This window comes from Pristiophorus japonicus, chromosome 10 (assembly GCF_044704955.1).
Source record: "Pristiophorus japonicus isolate sPriJap1 chromosome 10, sPriJap1.hap1, whole genome shotgun sequence".
In the NCBI taxonomy this organism is placed as follows: Eukaryota; Metazoa; Chordata; class Chondrichthyes; family Pristiophoridae; genus Pristiophorus; species Pristiophorus japonicus.
The window spans coordinates 115476298-115495625 of NC_091986.1; the positions used below are offsets into that span (position 1 = coordinate 115476298).

The following is a 19328-nucleotide window of genomic DNA, read 5'->3' on the forward strand; positions in this document are numbered from 1 at the left end:
GGGGGGATATGAGGAGAATGCGCGATCAGCAGAAAGGAGGTCAAACGTTTGCTTAAGGGCTGTGGGGAACACTCCTGCTCCTCCTGGCTCACAAGGTGTGCTCTAAAAAGCATTTACCTACTGGAGCTCCTATCTCCATTTCACACCTGTTAAATTTAGGACACGTTTCTAGATACAAAAGGCATCAAGGGGTATGGGGAAAAAGCGGGAATCTGGTGTTGAGATAGAGGATCAGCCATTATCATATTGAATGGCGGTGAAGGGTCGAATGGCTTACTACTGCTCCTATTTTCTATGTTTGTATGTTTATTTGTACTGTAAAAATAGCCGCCCTTTGTCTCTGGTTCCCTTGCAGGATAAGCCACGCCCTGAAGTTTCCACTTCAGGAGCCACCCATCACAAGTTCTCACTGATTTTGCAAATTGTAACTTGATCCACTTTGAATTCCAGAAGCCACAGAGGATAGATCTCCCCAGAAGCCATCAAGTGCCAACCGAAGTGCCTTACCCCAGCGCAAGTGCATCCCGTCCCCAGCCGAAGTTCCTCCTTACACCAAGCATGACCTTGCCGCCCCCCCCCCGCACCCCCATAAATGGGGCATTGTGTACGGATTGTTAGCAGGTTTATTGGATATGAAGTGAATAGTGACAGTGTCGTGACTTCTGGGTTTCATCCACTCCAACTATGTCCCTTGTAGGGGGTTGTAAGAACATGATCTGTCTTCCTTGAGTTACTCCTCTTCCCTCCGATCCCCGCCACCCGTGTGTCTCTCTCTTTTCTCTTCCCCCCCCCCCCTCCCCCCTGCCCAGCAGGCTCTTTCTTCCACCCCTGCCCCCCAGACTCTCCCTACCCTCCCACCCCAGGCTCTCTCTCTCCTCTCCCCTCACCCCCTGACACTCTCTCTTTTCTCCCCCCTCCCCCTCACACACTCCCTCTCTTCTCCTCCCTCCCCCTCACACATTCTCTCTTCCCTCCCCCCCCTCCACACATTCGCTCTCTCCCCACCCCGCCAGGCTCTCTCCATCCCGACCCCCCCCCGCCCCCAGTCTCTGTCTCTTTCTCTCTTCCTCCTGCCCCCGCCCCCCTTTATTCTCGGCCACTCACCAGGTCGGGCCGCTCAGTCGAGGGCTCAGTAAGCAACGTGGTTGGATTGATTCGGGTTCGGGGCCGCACTTTAGGTCCGGCACTTTGGTTCGGGTGAGAAGCATTGGGGGCAGAGTCTGAACAGACTCGTGCAGAAAGACAGAAAAAACACAGTATAAATAGTCAGTCCCTTAAATTTAAATCAGGCTGCCAACTGCACTGTGGGAGCCTGAATTAATATTAGTGATGTTTCCTGCCTTCATGACGGGAGACTCTCGTGTCGCACCACCCGCCACTGTAGAAATGGCGACAGGCGCGTACGCGGTAGCGTTGGGGACTCGTTCCCGGTTTTTATTATTTAGAACCTTCTCACCCATCGAGAATATTCGCACTTGAAACATTTGTTTAATTTTTGTCCAAGCTATAGCATGTTGTTGCAAAAGTGCAGTTTTTTTGAAGATATTTTTGTTTTCCTACATTACAACAGTGACTACACGCCAATAAGTACTTCATTGGCTTTAAAGCGCTTTGAGAGGTTCGGTATTCGTGAAAGGCGATATATAAACTCAAATCTTTTTTTCTTCTTTCTCTTGCAGGGTATGGCGTTTAGTCTTGAAGAAAGGCTGCAGCTTGGAATTCATGGTCTGCTCCCACCATGTTTTTTAACACAAGGTGTTCAGGTTCTCCGTGTCCTTAAAAGCTACGAGACCAAAACCAATGATCTTGACAAGTAGGTAATTGCTATAAAATAAATGTGAAATTCAACAGACATATGGCAAATGTATAAAAGGATGATTTCAGTTATTTTCTTTGTTGATAACAAACCATTTTAAATTCAGGAACTCCAAGTTAACCAAGACCTGCCTCAGAGCCAGGATGAAAAACAACAAGTGTTTAAGGGCTTTCAATGAAACCCTGAAACCACAATTCTACCACATTTAATGGTCATAAATGAAGGATTGACACCATGAAACTAAACTCCAGTTAGGTCCAGTTTTGAAAAAGTCTTTTGTCACTGTCGCAGGTAGTGCATACTGAGTCCACCATTACGCACAGGAGCAATAAGTCCACTAACTGAGTGTAATCTACCCTGGGTTTCTTTCCTGTGAGAAAAATGTACATTTGTTGCAGCAAGCTCCTTAGAGCTTTTTAAATGCAGCTTTGCATCAGTCTGGAGTTATTTTGCAAATAGTGAGAACTCTCAGTGGCGTGAAGTGAACTGTTGGAGGAGGGCTCACACTGCTTGGCTTCAATATGCTTAGATTGAGATCTGGCATTGAAGTTATATTGGGACTTGTGTCATTACACACCCCAAACTGCTTCAAATTGACACAAAAGCAGCAGTGTAACTTGTCCCTTCACTTGTGCAAAGTAGGTGATCAGTGAAATTTTAAATGAACAGATATATATTTGATCTAATATCTCAAACATTTTAAAAGTACCCACAAGTCAGGAGTGTGAAGGAATACTCTCCACTTGCGTGGATGAGTGCAGCTCCAACTACACTCAAGAAATTCGACATCATGACAAAGCAGCCGGCTTGATTGGCACCTCATCCATCACCTCAAACATTCACTCCATCCACCATCGGCGTACCATGGCTACAGTGTGTACTATCTACAAGATGCAGTGCAGCAATTCACCACGGCTTCTTTGACAGTACCTCCCATACCCTCAATCTCTACCACCTAGAAGGACAAGGGCAAAAGGTGCATGGAAAGCTGCAAGTTCCCCTCCAAGTTACACACCACCCTGACTTGGAAATATATTGTCATTCCTTCATTGTCGCTGGGTCAAAATCCTGGAACTCCCTCCCTAACAGCATGTGGGAGTATCCACCACAAGGACTGCAGCGGTTCAAGAAGGTGGCTTACCATCAGCCTTCTGAAGGACAATTAGGGGTGGGCAATAAATGCTGGCCTTGTTGGCTGGCCACATCCCATGAACAATTTTTTAAAAATTCCTGTTATATATGTAAACCTGTAAATACCTTGTGTAGCCACCTGAGGGCTCATCCCCTGGAGTCCCAAGGGATCCCACAATCGCTTGGGAGCACCTGTACTTAAGGAGACCTCTCAGGCTGGAGAGGCACTCTGGAGACCTGCAATAAAAGACTAAGGTCACACTTTATTTTGAGCTCACAGTATCCAGTCAACTCTTTATTCATACACTACAATTCCAATGCAGCAATTTTTGTACACAATTACATATGAAGCCTTTCCAATATTTGGGCCTCTGAAAATGTGTTCCTATGTTGTCACTATTATGCTAGGAGTTTTGCACCATAATTACTACAACTGTAAATATTGTATATCATCATCATAGGCTGTCCCTCGAAATCGAGGAAGACTTGCCTCCACTCTAAAAGTGAGTTCTCAGGTGGCTGTACAGTCCAGTGCGGGAATTAGTGTCTAACAGGTGGGGCAGACAGTGGTTGAAGGAAAGGGTGGGTGGGGAGCCTGGGTTGCCGCCTGCTCCTTCTACTGTCTGTGCTTGTTTTCTGTATGCTCTCTGCGACGAGACTCTAGGTGCTCAGTGCCCTCCCGGATGCTCTTCCTCCACTTTGGGCGGTCTTGGACCAGGGATTCCCAGGTGCCGGTGGGGATGTTACACATTATCAAGGAGGCTTTGCGGGTGTCCTTGAAGCGTTTCCTCTGCCCACCTGGGGCTCGCTTGCCGTGTAGGAGTTCTGAGTAGAGCACTTGCTTAGGGAGTCTCGTGTCAGGCATGTGGACGATGTGGCCTGCCCAACGTAGCTGGTCGAGTGTGGTCAGCACGTCGAGGCTGGGGATGTTGGTCTGGGCGAGGACACTGATGTTGGTTTGTCTATCCTCCCAGTGGATTTGAAAGTTCTTGCAGAGGCAGCGTTGATGATACCTCTCCAGCGCTTTGAGGTGTCTGCTGTATATAATCCGCGTCTCTGAGCGATAAAGGAGGGCGGGTATCACTACTGCCCTGTAGACCTTTAAGCTTGGTTCCAGATTTGAGGTCCTGGTCTTCGAACACACTCTTCCTCAGGTGACCAAAGGCTGCACAGGCACACTGGAGACGGTGTTGGACCTAGTCATCGATGTCTGCCCTTGCTGATAATAAACTCCCGAGGTATGGAAAATGGTCCACGTTGTCCAGGGCCGAGCCATGGATTTTGATGACTGGGGGACAGTGCTGTGTGGTGGGGTCAGGTTGGTGGAGGACCTTTGTCTTATGGATGTTTAGCGTAAGGTCCATGCTTTCGTACACTTTAGTGAAGGTGTTAATGTTGGCTTGGAGTTCGGCCTCTGAATGTGCGCAGACGTAAGCATCGTCCGCGTACTGCAGTTCGATAACCGAGGATGGGACGACCTTGGATCTAGGAAGCACCGAGTTTCCTTACATTGTTGACAGATATGAAGGAACCATTGCACCAGGCTCATGGGAGAATGGAGGATGCAAACTGGCACCTGACATGCTGAATGTTGCATAGTCGACTCATAGAATGGGCACAGTCAATGGTCAATGACAACAGCATCGTACGGTGACTTTAAAAGCTTTATGGGCCAAAATTGTCCCGTTCTGCGTCTCCTGTTAGCGCCTCGGGGAGGTGGGGTGGGGGGGGGGGGCGGTGGCGGCTGCTAATGGGGCACAAAACTGTTTTTGCCGGGGGGGGGGGGGCGGGACGGACGGACGGGTGCACGCTACTGGCTCTTGCACAATTGTGCGGGAGTTAGTGGAGGTGCTGACACGGTAGCAAAGCACCCCGCTGGTAGCGCCCTGCGGTATAAATTGGCCAGCCTCGCAAGGCTGCAGCGAGTGGCGCCAGCGCCAACTTCGCAAGTCGTGAACTGGGCCGACCTCCGCTCCCGGGGCGGAAGTTAAAGGGGAGATGTGCTGCGCCGTGCACTGCCATTTTTTTTCCAGCCGACTCGCCCATCGGCCCATTGTAATCTGCTGTCGCGTGGTCTGGGCTGCCGTCGTGCAGCCCGACGCTCCGTTTGGATGCCGGGCTGCGGCCATGGCACCACGCAGGCCTGATGGTCCATTGGACATTATCAAAGGACCTGCAGAGTTTGCAACGACCCTCCCCTTTAATGGAAGGGATGGGGCGTTGCAATACATCAGCACTATGCGAAGAAGCCGCGTAGCGCTGCCAAACTTGCCAGAGTAGCCCCCCGCCCCAACAGGAAGTGCCGCGCGCGACATTGCGCTCCGCTTTCTGTGAGGGGCGGTAACCGCAATTTCGTGGCTGGGGCGGGACTTCCTGTTTGGGATTTAGTATCGGTTGAATTCAGATTGTCCCACATTAAAAAAAACTGGGGAAATGACAGCACCAAGCTTCAACATCCGGATTTCAATGTGTAGATACTAAAACAAATTAACAAAATAAGCTTTTCGCAATTCTACGAAGCTTAGTGCTAAATTATTCAAACGGAGCTCAAGTGCTTCCGTGTAATGTTCTAGATTTCGTGAAATAAATAATGTTAAAACATGCCGAACGATGCTTTGGATCGTTTGAGGTGTTCCCTTAAAATTTTCGTAGGTAATTGCTGGATAGTTGATGGACAATTAGCCCAACTCTGCGCCAACAATGAGGAGTTCCCTGTCTGTGTGGATCATCTGTCAAGTCGGTACTTGATAGATCGCAAGTTCGGGATTTAGCGCATGTGGAAATCTCGAACTTGCTGTCCATTTCAGAGGCGGTATGACGGCGCACTCTGAGAGTTCGTCATCATACCCACCGCAAATTCTGGCCCATTGTCTGATGACTGAAGAATGAACAAAACAAAGGCAGAGTTTCACATTAAGAGCCACTGAACAAAATATTGTGCTTCACTGCCCCTCTGCTGCTTGGACTTGGATTAGAGCCAAATCTCTATTCAAGTACAGGATACTCCTTTTAATGGAATGCACAGCAATGTGGTTGCTAATGGGTCAGTTTTTCCAGTAGTTTGGAATGCTAGATAAAGCTAGGATGTACTGTGAAACTCTATAGAAATAAACGTGAAAGTTTTCCCATCAGTGTGCTGCCAGACACTAGGGTCAAATAAATTAAAGTGCAACTTAGACATTTTGTTTATTCAGCTAACTCATCTGGATAATTTGTTTAATTTTGAGCTAAACAGTGGATAAACACAAGTAGGAAATTTTCATTTAATATTGTCAAATCATAAACATTTTATAACTCTCTCATAGGCAGACCCTCGTATCGAGGATGACTTGCTTCCACGCCAAAAAGGGATGAGTTCACAGGTGTTTCAATGAAGGACCTAATATTCCAGGTCCCGAACTACATGTTGAAGGGTGGAAGATGCCTTTGTGTGGATTTTTTTAACGTGTGGTGGCCGTTGCACACCAGCCACCACACGGGCTTGACAGAGCTAGGTCTTGGTCCAGTGGCAAGGATTAACCAAGATGACTGGAGACCAGTTCTGCTGCATGGACCTGGTGTGCGCACATATCGCAGTGCGGGCTGGCCCGTTCTGCCCCTGGGCCCTCGTCTAATAAGTAATGGACTAGCTACCTCAAGGAAAAAACAAAAATACTAAAAGGATAGCCTATGGGTTTGCGAATGTGCGAAGGAGAGGGTGTCTCTGTGGCCCTGATATTCATGGGAAGGCGGGGAGGGATCAAGGGCGACTTCTAGCAGCCTGGAAATGTAGGTAATGTGAAGATCCTGCCAAATGTAACTGCAAGACCACATTTAGAACTTTTTTTTCAGTTTCCCCATCCAGCAGCCAGCCAGATTGAGAGGCTGTTGGGCTGGAAAGCCTGCGGTAGAAGGCTGCAGCTGGGAACTGTGGATTGGTGGGGGGCGGGAAGGAAGAAGAGATTGTGGCTCGGCATTGGATCACGGGGGCTAAAGGTTAGAATACAGGGTGGGGGTCGGCAGATCCAGGAGAGGGAGGGAGGGAGAGATCGCGGCAGGTTAGCTTGGGGACCACGGGTTGAGGGGAGCATTCCTGCTCCACCTGGCCCACAAGCACTGATGGGAAAGTACTTAGCTGTTTAATCTGGCAGTTCTCGCTTCCTTTCAGCTGCCGAGATTCCTGAGTCCTTCGAACCAGGCTGCAGTCATTAAATCCACATGCAGCCTCATTTAAATATTATAGTTACTGACCCGCCTCTCGAGTACAGGTTTCTTGCCGCTCCCCAACCCACCCTGGTTAAACCGTAAGTTTCCCATTTTTAAGAATTTCTGCCCCCTGGCGCCTCCTACCCGTCATGGGGGGGCAGGGGGTTAAAGTACCCCCTGTGCATCAGCTGGGCCGCGGGAAGGGGGGCTTTTTCTAAGCAAGATGCAGTCCTTTGGACCCTTGGAGCTGGAGCTAGAAGGGAGCAAGACTTGCTGCCCAAGCAGCAAGAGAGTCTCAAGGCTTAACTCTTCAGGTGGGTCTGTCTGCAAGAAGTGGAGATGGAGAAGAAACAGTTGGGGTAGATTATGAGGGAGGGACGAAAGCAGACATGGAGCAGAGGCAGATTTAAAGTGTTGGAAGACAAATCCAGGACTCTGGAGTTTCTCAACGTAGCATAAATGAAGTTGTAGGTTTGTGCATATAATCGCTCTCATTTTTATCGAAGGAGCAAATGAAAATCTAAAATGCGATGGGCAGAAATTATTTGGGGTTAAGGAGAGATCTAGTCCATGAACCAGATAAATGAAAATTCTCCATCGAAAGCCACAAGCGCTCTACTGACTAACCACTTTCAAGAGTCTGTTTACCCTGATTGTTAGAAGAATCCAGGCTGTGTCTCTTATTAAAAATAATTTGGTTTTTTTTCTGCTGGAATGTCTCAAGAGCACATGGACTATTTCCATTATTATAGGCTCAGCATCATCTATTATAAAAGTAAAAGCTGTTTGCCATTCCCAAATATTCCTGCATTGCTCAATTATATCCAAAAACACAGCCATCTTTTAAAACTTTCTTTTGCCATGATATCTAATGCACTGCATCACTTCCCATTTTAGGATTTTAGGATCTCTGCAAAAGTAGTTCCACAGATCACTTTGCAACAGGCCATACCATATACAGTTTGCAGAAATAAAATACTGGCTGCATGACACGTGTTCTCGCCTCTCCCACCTCACACCACTGTAACAAGGTCGTTTCAGTCAAATAGCTTTGTGTTTTCTCGAAACTTTCCCAAAAACCTTCTTGCGTGTCTGACACCTTTGAAGAATGTCCACTTGGTGCAGTATTTCAGAATTCATTCCAGACCGACATATTTGCGACTGAGAATGCGCCGAGCCCATTTATACGGCTGTCGTTCCTTCGTGAAGGTGTGTGTTTTTTTTCTGGTACCTTCCTTTGGAATACTTCCCAGCAAAGTAACACTACATATAAACAAGATATACAGTTCTCCACAGACATTTGTAGTCAAGCTTAGGTTACATAACACACTATTATAAGGTTATCTTGAGTTGAAAGCCTATATGATTGTATGTTTGTGTGAAGATGATACAACTGTAACACTTTAGCTGCACCAAGTGAGTTTTACATTATATAGTGCTTAGGCACTTTATAGCCTTCCAGCCTTAATATTTGAGTTGAACAACTTTGGACCTTAACCTCTTTTCTCTCAGACAGTAGGCGCTGGTAATGGAGGACAGCTGCACTCGAGCCACAGGGAGTGGAGGAGGTGTAGGCTGGTGCTTGGGGTGAGGATGCCTTATTGGTACATAGCTGGAGGGGTGGTCCCCATCCCTGGGTTCGGCCTGCCTTTCTCTAGAAGTGCCAACCGTAGCTCAGCGGGGGTTGCATTATCGCCTTTGAGTCAGAAAGTTGTGGGTTCAAGTCCCACTCCAGAGACTTGAACACAACTATCTAGGCTGACACTTCAGTGCAATACTAAGGGAATGCCACACTGTCGGAGATGCCATCCTATGGATGAGACATTAAACCGAAGCCCCATCTGCTCTCTCAGGTGGATTTTGAAGAAGAGCAGGGGCGTTATCCCCTGTGTCTTGGCCAATATTTATTTCTCAATCAACATAACAAAAAAACAGATTACCTGAAGTACTGCGCACAGTTTTGGTCTCCGTATTTAAGGAAGGATATACTTATATTGGAGGCTGTTAAGAGAAGGTTCACTAGGTTGATTCCGAAGCGGAGGGGGTTGAGTAGGTTGGGCCTGATAAGTCCTTACTATACAGTATAAATGCACACGAGGCCCATACTTGAGAGAAGGTCACTCTGTGACCCGTTACCTTTATTACCAAGACCTCAAGTGATGAAGATGGGTGGAGCTTCCCCTTTTATACCTGGAAGTCCAGGTTAAGAATGTCTCCCACAAGTTCACCCCCTTGTGGTCAATGTTCTCAAGGTGTACAACTTAGGTCAGCTTATACATGGGTTACAGTGATAGTTGAATACATGACATCACCTCTCCCCCCAAAGTCTTATTGGGATCACAGGTTAAGTCTCTCTGGTGGTTTACGCTCCCTTGTAGAGCGCCTGAGTTATGGCTCCGGTTGTTGGGCGCTGGCCTGAGTGTCTGCTGTTTGCGGTGCCTCAGGCCTGTCCGGACTGCCCACAGTGACTGGGCTCTCCTCCGCTTGGTTCCGGTGTTCGGTCACCTGTGGTGGAGTAAACGCTACGTCGTGTTCGTCGTCTGCTGCTTCTATGGGGTTGCTGAACATCCTTTTAGTTTGATCCACGTGTTTGCGGCAGATTTGTCCATTGGTAAGTTTAACTACCAAAACTCTATTCCTCTCATTGGCAATCACAGTGCCTGTAAGCCATTTGGGCCCTGCAATGTAATTAAGGACAAAAACAGGGTCATTGACATCAGTACATCGCGCCCTCGCATTCCCGTCATGGTAGTCACATTGTGATTGACGCCTGCTCTCAACAATTTCTTTCATAGTGGGGTGTATAAGGGATAACCTGGTTTTGAGCGTCCTTTTCATTAGCAGCTCTGCGGGTGGAACCCCTGTGAGCGAGGGTGGTCGGGATCTATTGGCCAACAGGAGGCGTGATAAGCGGCTTTGTAGGGAACCCCCTTGGATTCTGAGCATCCCCTGTTTGATTATCTGCACTGCTCGTTCTGCCTGGCCGTTTGAGGCCGGCTTGAATGGTGCCGTTCTGACATGGTTGATTCCATTGCCTGCCATTAAGTCCTGGAATAATTCAGTGCTTGTGAAGCACGGGCCATTATCGCTAACCAAGACATCCGGTCAACCATGGGCGGCGAACATTGCCCGTAGACATTCTACCGTGGCAGAAGGATGTGCTTGAATTTAAAATGGCACTCTCAATCCATTTGGAGTAGGCGTCTACTACAACCAAAAACATTTTTCCCATGAAAGGACCTGCGTAGTCCACACGGATGCGTGACCATGGCTTGGCGGGCCAGGACCAGGGGCTAAGGGGGGCGTTGCCCAGCTGAGCACGCGTGTTGCACCTGCGAACACACAGTTCCAGGTCTGCGTCTATCCCTGGCCACTAAACGTGTGACCTGGCAATTGCCTTCATCATGACAATGCCCGGGTGCTCATTGTGAAGTTCTCTGCTAAACACCTCTCTGCCCATCTGGGACATGACTACTCAGTTTCCCCACAGTAGGCAATCGGCCTGAATCAAGAGTTCATCCTTGCGCCTATGAAATGGTTTAAATTCCTCAGGGCATGCCTCGTACGTGGCTGCCCAGTCCCCATTCAGGACATATTTCTTAACTAAAGACAGTAGCGGTTCTTTATTTGTCCAGAATTTAATCTGACGGGCTGTCACAGGTGAGCCTTCGCTTTCGAAAGCTTCAACAGCCATGACCACCTCAGCATCATGCTCAGTTGCCCCCTCAGTGGTGGCTAGTGGGAGCCTGCTGAGTGCATCGGTGCAGTTTTCAGTGCCCGGTCTGTGCCGAATTGTGTAGTCATAGATGGCTAACGTAAGTGCCCACCTCTGTATCCGGGCCGATGCATTCGCATTTATGGCCTTGTTGTCGGCCAAAAGGGACGTTAGGGTTTGTGATCTGTCTCCAGCTCAAATTTCCTGCCAAACAGGTACTGGTGCATTTTTTTTTACTGCACGTACACATGCTAGCACTTCCTTTTCTACCATCCCGTAGCCCCTTTCTGCCTGGGACAGACTTCTGGAGGCATAAGCTTACCGGCTGTAACTGACCATTGGCATTCACATGCTGCAACACACACCCGACACCATAGGATGACGCATTGCACGTTAAAACAAGTTTCTTACACGGGTCATATAACGTTAACAGTTTGTTAGAGCACGCAATTTGTTATGCTCCATCAAAAGCCCTTTCCTGGCTGTTCCCCCAGACCCAATCGCGACCTTTGCGTAGGAGCACGTGTAGCGGCTCTAACAGCGTGCTCAATTTGGGAAGAAAGTTATCAAAATAGTTCAGGAGCCCCAGGAACAAATGCAGCTCTGTCATGTTACGGGGTCTGGGTGCTCTCTGGATCGCTTCCGTTTTGGACGCAGTAGGTCTGATCCCGTCTGCTGCTACCCTCCTCCCCAGGAATTCTACCTCTGGAGCTAAGAAGACGCACTTTGCCTTTTTCAGTTGCAGCCATACCCGGTCCAGTCTGCGTAGCACCTCCTCCAGGTTGTGGAGGTGTTCTTCAGTATCGTAACCCGTAATGAGGATGTCGTCTTGAAAAACCACCGTCCTTGGAATCGACTTGAGGAGGCTTTCCATGTTTCCCTGAAAGATCGCGCGGCCGAATGAATCTCGAACGGACATCTGTTATACCCTTGTGTGTCGTGATGGTGGTCAGCTTCTTTGACTCACTCGCCAGCTCCTGGGTCATGTAAGCTGAGGTCAGGTCCAATTTTGAAAAAAGTTTGCCACTGGATAGCGTCGCAAAGAGGTCCTCCGCTCTCGGTAGCGGGTATTGGTCTTGGAGTGACACCCGATTGATGGTGGCCTTGTAATCACCAGATATCCTGACCGAACCATCCGCCTTGAGCACCGGCACAATCGGGCTCGCCCAGTCACTGAATTCGACTGGCGAGATGATGCCTTTCCTCAGCAGGTGGTCCAATTCGCATTCTATCTTTTCCCGCATCACGTACGGTTACCGCTCTGGCCTTGTGGTGTACTGGCCTGGCGTCCTGGTTTATGTGAATCACTACCTTGGCCCCATGAAAGTGCTGATGCCGGGTTGAAATAATGAGTCAAATTTGTCCAGGACCTGTGAGCATGATGCTCGCTCCACAGAAGAAATTGCATTGACATCGCCCCATTTCCAGTTCATGACAGCAAGCCAGCTCCTCCCCAGTAGTGCAGGACCGTCCCCCGGGACAATCCAGAGTGGCAACCTGTTCTCCGAATCTTTGTGGGTCACGACTACCGTGGCACTGCCTAGCACCAGAATGATCTCCTTTGTATATGTCCGTATCTGTGCGTCAATCGGCAATAATTTGGGCCTCCTGGCCTTGGACACCCACAACCTTTCGAACTGTTTTGATACTCATCCGGGACAGGCTGGCCCCCGTGTCTAGCTCCATTAATAGTGGGATGCCATTGAGGAGCACTTTCTTCATTATCGGTGGCATCCTGGTATATGAACTGTATATGTGTTTCACATGAACTCGCTGAACTTCAGCTTCCAGCAATTTCCCCCAGTATTCATTTGGCCTCGTAGGGCTTACATTGGGCCCATCTTCCTCGTACATCAACCTGGCTGCAGGCTTCCTGCACATACGCGCCAAGTGACCGCAGACGTTGCAGTTTCTGCAGGTATATTGCTGATACCTGCAAGCTCTGGCTGGGTGTTTGCCTCCACACCTCCAGCATGAGCTGGAGGCCCCGTTGTTGGAAACAAAAGGTCCATTACCAGTCGATCGTCTCTGACTGTCTCTGTAACTGTCGTTAAGCGCACCATTAACAGGTTTTGATGGCTCCATTACTGGCCACATTGTCCATTGTGATGGCATGAAGCGCTGTTCAGCTAGCCATTGTCTCTGTTGAATTCCCCCTTTGGGTTCGACTACATGCTGGGGCATATCCGATTGCCCTTGTCTACCTAGAGAACTGTGTTCCACGTTAGCAATGTTGACTCCCTGGTCGTTTGCCGCATTTGAGCCAAGATTTTTGTCATACATCATTCTGGTCTCTTGCTCCCCGGAGATAAATGTCTGGGCTATCAGAGCTGTCGTTTCCAAGGTCAAGTCTTTGGTCTCAATCAGTTTCCTGAAAACCCCAGTGTGCCCGATGCCCTCAATAAAAAAAGTCTCGCAGCATCTCCGCTCTGCATGCATCTGGGAACTTGCATAGGCTCGCCAGTCGCCGGAGATCTGCCACGAAGTCAGGAACGCTTTGTTCTTCTCGTCGCCGGTGCGTGTAAAACCGGTGTCTCGTCATGTGCATGCTGCTCGCCGATCAACTTACGGAGCTCTTCGAACGTCTTGTCCGCCGGCTTCTCTGGCGTTAGAAGGTCCTTCATTAGGAGTACGTTCTGGATCCACAAACAGTCAGGAGATGAGCCCTGCGTTTGTCGTCTGAATCCTGTCCCAACCATTCCTTAGTGACAAAACTTTGCTGTAGTCTCTCAATAAAGTCGTCCCAATCATCACCAACACAGTACCTCTCGTCTGTGCTGCTAGTGGCCATGCTCGCGTGATTTAAATCCCAGTTTCTCGTCGCCAATGATAAGTCCTTACTATACAGTATAAATGCACACGTTGCCCATACTTGAGAGGTCACTCTGTGACCAGTTACCTTTATTACCAAGACCTCCAGTGATGAAGGTGGGTGAAGCTTCCCCTTTTATACCTGGAAGTCCAGGTTAGGAGTGTCTCCCACAAGTTCACCCCCTTGTGGTCAATGTTCTCAAGGTGTACAACTTAGGTCAGCTTATACATGGGTTACAATGATAGCTGAGTACATGACAGGGCCTATACACATTGGAGTTCAGAAGAATGAGAGGTGATCTTATTGAAACATATAAGATAATGAGGGGGCTTGACAAGGTGGATGCAGAGAGGATATTTCCACTCATAGAGGAAACTAAAACTAGGGGATATAATCTCAGAATAAGTGGCCTCCCATTTAAAACTGAGATGAGGAGGAATTTCTTCTCTCAGGTTTGTAAATCTATGGATTTCTCTGCCCCAGAGTGCTGTGGAGGCTGGGTCATTGAATATATTTAAGGCAGAGATAGACAGATTTTTGAGCGATAAGGGAGTAAAGGGTTACGGGGAGCGAGCAGGGAAGTGGAGCTGAGCCCATGATCAAATCAGCCATGATCTTATTAAATGGCGGAGCAGGCTCGAGGGGCCAAATGGCCTACTCCTGCTCCTATTTCTTAGGTTCTTATGGTCATTCTCATTTCTATTTGTGGAAGCTTGCTGTGTGCAATTGGCTGCTGTGTTTCCTGCATTACAACAGTAGTGACCACATATCAAAAGTACTTCATTGGCTGTAAAGCGCTCTGGGACGTCCTGAGGTCATGAAAGGCACTATAAAAATGCATGTCTTTTCTTTTCCACATTCCCAGGCCACGAGTGCCTTCTCCTCTTTGCCATTTTCCATGCTTCCCTCCCCTGCTGTAATCCTTTATTTCTCTACTTGTCTTATTATCACCTCGTTTTTCCTTGGGCCATCATCACTTCTGTTATTTAATCACTCCTACTCCACCCCCCCCATCATAGACCTTCCGTTTTTGTTCTTGCCCCCTTCTCCCTGGCTCGGCACTTCCTTAAGTTGTTCAATTCTAACCTCATTCAGTTCTGATGAAAGATCATCGACCTGAAACGTTAACTCTGTTTCTCTCTCCACAGATGCTGTCTGACCTGCTGAGTATTTGCAGCATTTTCTATTTTCATTTGAGTTCCAGCACCTCTCCAGTGTTTTGCTTTTGTTTGATCAATTTTTACTGTCTGGTCTTTGCTGCATTGTGCATCATCCATACAGGAACATGATCCAACTTTACAGCTCAGACCATATTGTTCAATATTCTTGTGAGTGTTCAGTATTCTTGTGCTAATGAATGTATTGAACATTCAGTTAAGAAAAGATGTGGTTTATTTTCCTTTTAGGGTATATTCATTGTTTGGCAAGGATGTATTTTGTTTCCTAAAAAAAAACCCTGCAGAAATTGAAATCTAGTTGTAATTGCAGAGTGAATTTCGCAGTCATTTCTGATCAGTGAGCTTTTCAATGTTGCCTGTTGTAACCTTCCTTACTTTGCTTTTCTCAACAGGTATATTATCCTAATGACGCTCCAGGATCGAAATGAAAAACTTTTCTACAGAGTGCTTACTTCCAACATCGAAAGATTTATGCCAATTATTTACACACCTACTGTGGGCTTGGCATGTCAGCAGTATGGCCTTGCCTTTAGACGGCCACGGTAAGTTGAGGCTTTTCTCTGTCATCCCTCAAAACTTAGTATTTTTCACACTGCTTGGATTGTATTGTAATTTATCTGTGGGCTGTTAAATTTGTTTTTCAATGTGCTATCATCAAACTCTACAAAATTGACCTTTTGTGGGGAATTTTTACCTGAAAAAAAACGGAGGGGTTTGGAGCAGGGGTGGTAGTTAAATTGTAAAAAAATTCAGTATCCCGGACCTGAACCCGCCTCCAACCTGCTCACTTCCGGTTTTAATGGAGGCGGGAAGGGGCGGGCAACCAACCCGCTGCCAGGGGACGGGACATCAATTTAATATTTTAATGAGGTTGGAAGCCTCTTTAAGCACCATTTTAAAACTTCGTAAAACCCAGCAGTTACAGCAAGGCGAGCACTGCTGCATCCAGGAGGTGTGCCTTTATACCTACCTCCTGAATCTAGAGTCTCTGCCAGACCCAACCTTGCGATCGAAGACCCCCCCAGTGATGATCTTGAGGCCCCGATCCTCTGGTGGCTGGCCCCAATCTGCACTTTACTCCCACGATGCTTTGGAGGCCCCAATCTTCAATGGACTCCTTCCTGATCGTCTGGAGTCTGTGATCTTCATTATCTCCCTCCCCCGATCCTCCAGAGGCCAGCATCAGCCCCCACCTGATCCCTCCCTCCCTACTGTGTGCGGCCCAGTACTGCAGGCCTACCTGCCCGGAGCCAGTCAGCCTCCATCTGGCTGGATGTGGGTGGGAAACAGAGGCTGCAGATGCAAATCAGATCCTATTGTTAAAGTCGGCAGGGCCTGTGGGAAATCCATTCTCCCGGGTTTCCCCCTTGCATCGAGCGCTCCCCACAACCCGCCTGTAATATATTCTTTACGACATCACTAAAGCACACGCACTCAAGATGGCTCCAATCTGGAACTTTCTGTTATTGTATTTACAGCAGTGGTTGCATTACCACAGTAGGCCACTAGGTGGAGCAGTAGTCTACTAGGTGGAGCTCTATATTACACTTCTCCCTCCTTAATGAAGAAGTAATCATAACAAATAATCATCATACATAACTTGCATGGTTATACATAACAAAAGATATGGACTTATTTTGCCATATTTACAAATCTGTTTTGAAGAGGATACCTTTGCTCTCGAACAGAACTTTCCAAACGTGGTGTCGAACTTCGACTCATTCTTGGCTGAGCCTGAGGCGAGTTTTTCTCCAAGGGTAACCCTTGATCTACCTTTTCAATTTTCTAGAAATTCAGACTGTTTGTCTGCCTGACTCAGACTCGGACTTAAATTCTCTTGGACTTGTATCTAGTACACCTGATGTAGGATTTGCTATTGGTACTCTACTTGTAACAAGACTATCTGACTCATTAGAAATAATCGAATCATTCCAACTTTCAACTCCTTCCACATCTGTAGGTAAAAGATGATCAATGTGAACAAAGCTAACCTTTCCATGATCAAACATCTTGACCAAATATGTGCGAGGGCCACATATCTTCACTACTCTTCCTGGTAACCACTTTAACCATTACTTGTGATGGTTCTTCACTATAACCTTCTGATTCAATTTCAGATTTCTCTCTCTTATTCCATCTCTATCATGACTCTCTTTCTGTATTAATTGTTTCTCTTCTGACTATGCCAAGTTTGACTTTAACAACGATAACCTGGTCCGTGGCTGTCGTTTGAGAAACAACTCTATTGGTGTTCTACCAGTAGTTGTACGAGGAGTATTATGATAAGTAATCAGAAAATTTGCCAATTTGTGGTCCAATGACAACTGCTGTTTCTTTGGATTTGGATCCAACATTTGCTTGATGAGGGCACATTTTACAATGTGCACTGTGGGCTCTGCTGCACATTTGAAGCAGGATGGTCTGGTGGAACCTTGGTATGTTTCACACCGCTTCTGCTCATGAACTCTGCAAATTCTTCTGAACAAAATTGTGGCCCATTATCAGACACAATTTCTTCTGGGAGGACATACGAAGAAAACAATCTCGCAAATTGTCTAGTGTTTTACTTGTTGTTTTCTGCATCGGAAACACCTCTCTCCATTTCGAATGGCTATCAATCACAATGAACAATTGTTGTCCTTCTAGCTCAGCAAAGTCTACAGGTAACCTTTGCCACACCCTGGGAGGCCATTTCCATGGCTGTAATGGTACAGATGGTGGTTTCTTGCATACCGATTGACATGTTGTACACTGACCAACGATGTATTCTATATCTTTATCTAGACCTGGCCACCATAAGTAACTGTGTGCAAAACTCTTGGTCAAGCACATTCCCAGGTGCTGGTCATGAAGATCTCCTAACAATTTGGACCTGAACTTATTTGGATTAACTACTCTTGCATGTTACAATCTTTATCCACTGATAATACATTCCTACGAACGAAGTATGGATGAATATCTTTCTCTGATACCTGATTTGGCCAGCCATTTGCTATGTAATCATGCACCTTTTTCATAACTGGGTCACGTTTGGTTGCTCTACCAATCTCTTCAGCTGTGACTGGCAGTTCATCAATGTATGAAAAATAGAACACTTCTTTCCTATTGGGTGTCACTTGTGATGGGGATGGCAACCTGGACCCAGCATCAGCATTACTGTGATCAGCTGATCGTCTGTATTCAATGTCATACGTATATGCTGACAAAATCAAAGCCTATCTCTGCATTCGGGCTGCAGCTAAAGTTGAAACTGGGGAATTTAGATGGAGGATTTCTGTCAGGGGCTTATGCTCTAACGATTGTAAACTTATGACCATACAAGTATTTGTGGAACTTCTTGACCCCAACAATTAATGCCGAAGCTTCCCTGTCGATCTGCGCATAATTATGCTCACTGGAACTGAGAGTGCGTGAAGCAAAAGCAATTGGTCTCTCCTTCCCAATATGTAGTACATGAGGGATCACTGCCCCAACTCCATATGGAGAGGCGTCATATGCTAGCTTGATCTCCTGAGATACGTCATAGTGAACTAACATGGTGCTCGCTACCAACTCCTTGAATGCTGCATCATATTCTTCTGACCACTTCAAATGGACCTATTTTTTCAACAGCTCATTCAGTGGATATAACACTGTATTCAAATTTGGTAGGAACTTCCCATAATAGTTCAAAAGATGCAAAAATGATCGAAGTTCAGCGTCGGGAGCAGCGTCGAGGAGGTGCATGGAGAGGCCTATAAAAGGTACAGCAGGGAGTCCGGGGCCCAGCGTCGGCGGCAGTCGGGAGCAGCGTCGAGGAGGTGTGTGGAGAGGCCTATAAAAGGTACAGCAGGGAGTCCGGGGCCCAGCGTCGGCGGCAGTCGGGAGCAGAGTCGAGGAGGTGCGTGGAGAGGCCTATAAAAGGCACAGCAGGGAGTCCGGGGCCCAGCGTCGGCGGCAGTCGGGAGCAGCGTCGAGGAGGTGCGTGGAGAGGCCTATAAAAGGCACAGCAGGGAGTCCGGGGCCCAGCGTCGGCGGCAGTCGGGAGCAGCGTCGAGGAGGTGCGTGGTGAGGTCTATAAAAGGCACAGCAGGGAGTCCGGGGCCCAGTGTCGGTGGCAGTCGGGAGCAGCGTCGAGGAGGTGCGTGGAGAGGCCTATAAAAGGCACAGCAGGGAGTCCGGGGCCCAGCGTCGGCGGCAGTCGGGAGCAGCGTCGAGGAGGTGCGTGGTGAGGCCTATAAAAGGCACAGCAGGGAGTCCGGGGCCCAGCGTCGGCGGCAGTCGGGAGCAGCGTCGAGGAGGTGCGTTGGTGAGGCCTATAAAAGGCGTGACTTGTGCAGCTACAGGGAGAAGGCAAAAAAGAAGTAGAAAGAAATCAAAAGGTGACGTCACAGCCAAGAGGGTAAGTGATTGGCTGGTGATTGGTGAGCAGTTTTTCTTTTTTCTCTTCTATATCAGTGAGTAACTTTTAACATTGTTGTTGCCAATTTAAGTGTATCTAAGGGTTAAGTC

General features: G+C 47.8%; 1 protein-coding gene across 2 annotated transcripts in view; it reads left to right on the top strand.

Moving 5' to 3' along the window:
* The window catches only part of LOC139275066 (NADP-dependent malic enzyme-like), a 279205-nt gene that overhangs the window by 122262 nt on the left and 137615 nt on the right, over positions 1-19328 (top strand). For both annotated transcript variants that reach the window (XM_070892011.1, XM_070892010.1), the window contains exons 3-4: positions 1680-1813; positions 15230-15379. In XM_070892011.1, coding sequence (XP_070748112.1) covers positions 1680-1813; positions 15230-15379 — 284 coding nt within the window. The remainder of the gene's footprint in view (positions 1-1679; positions 1814-15229; positions 15380-19328) is intronic.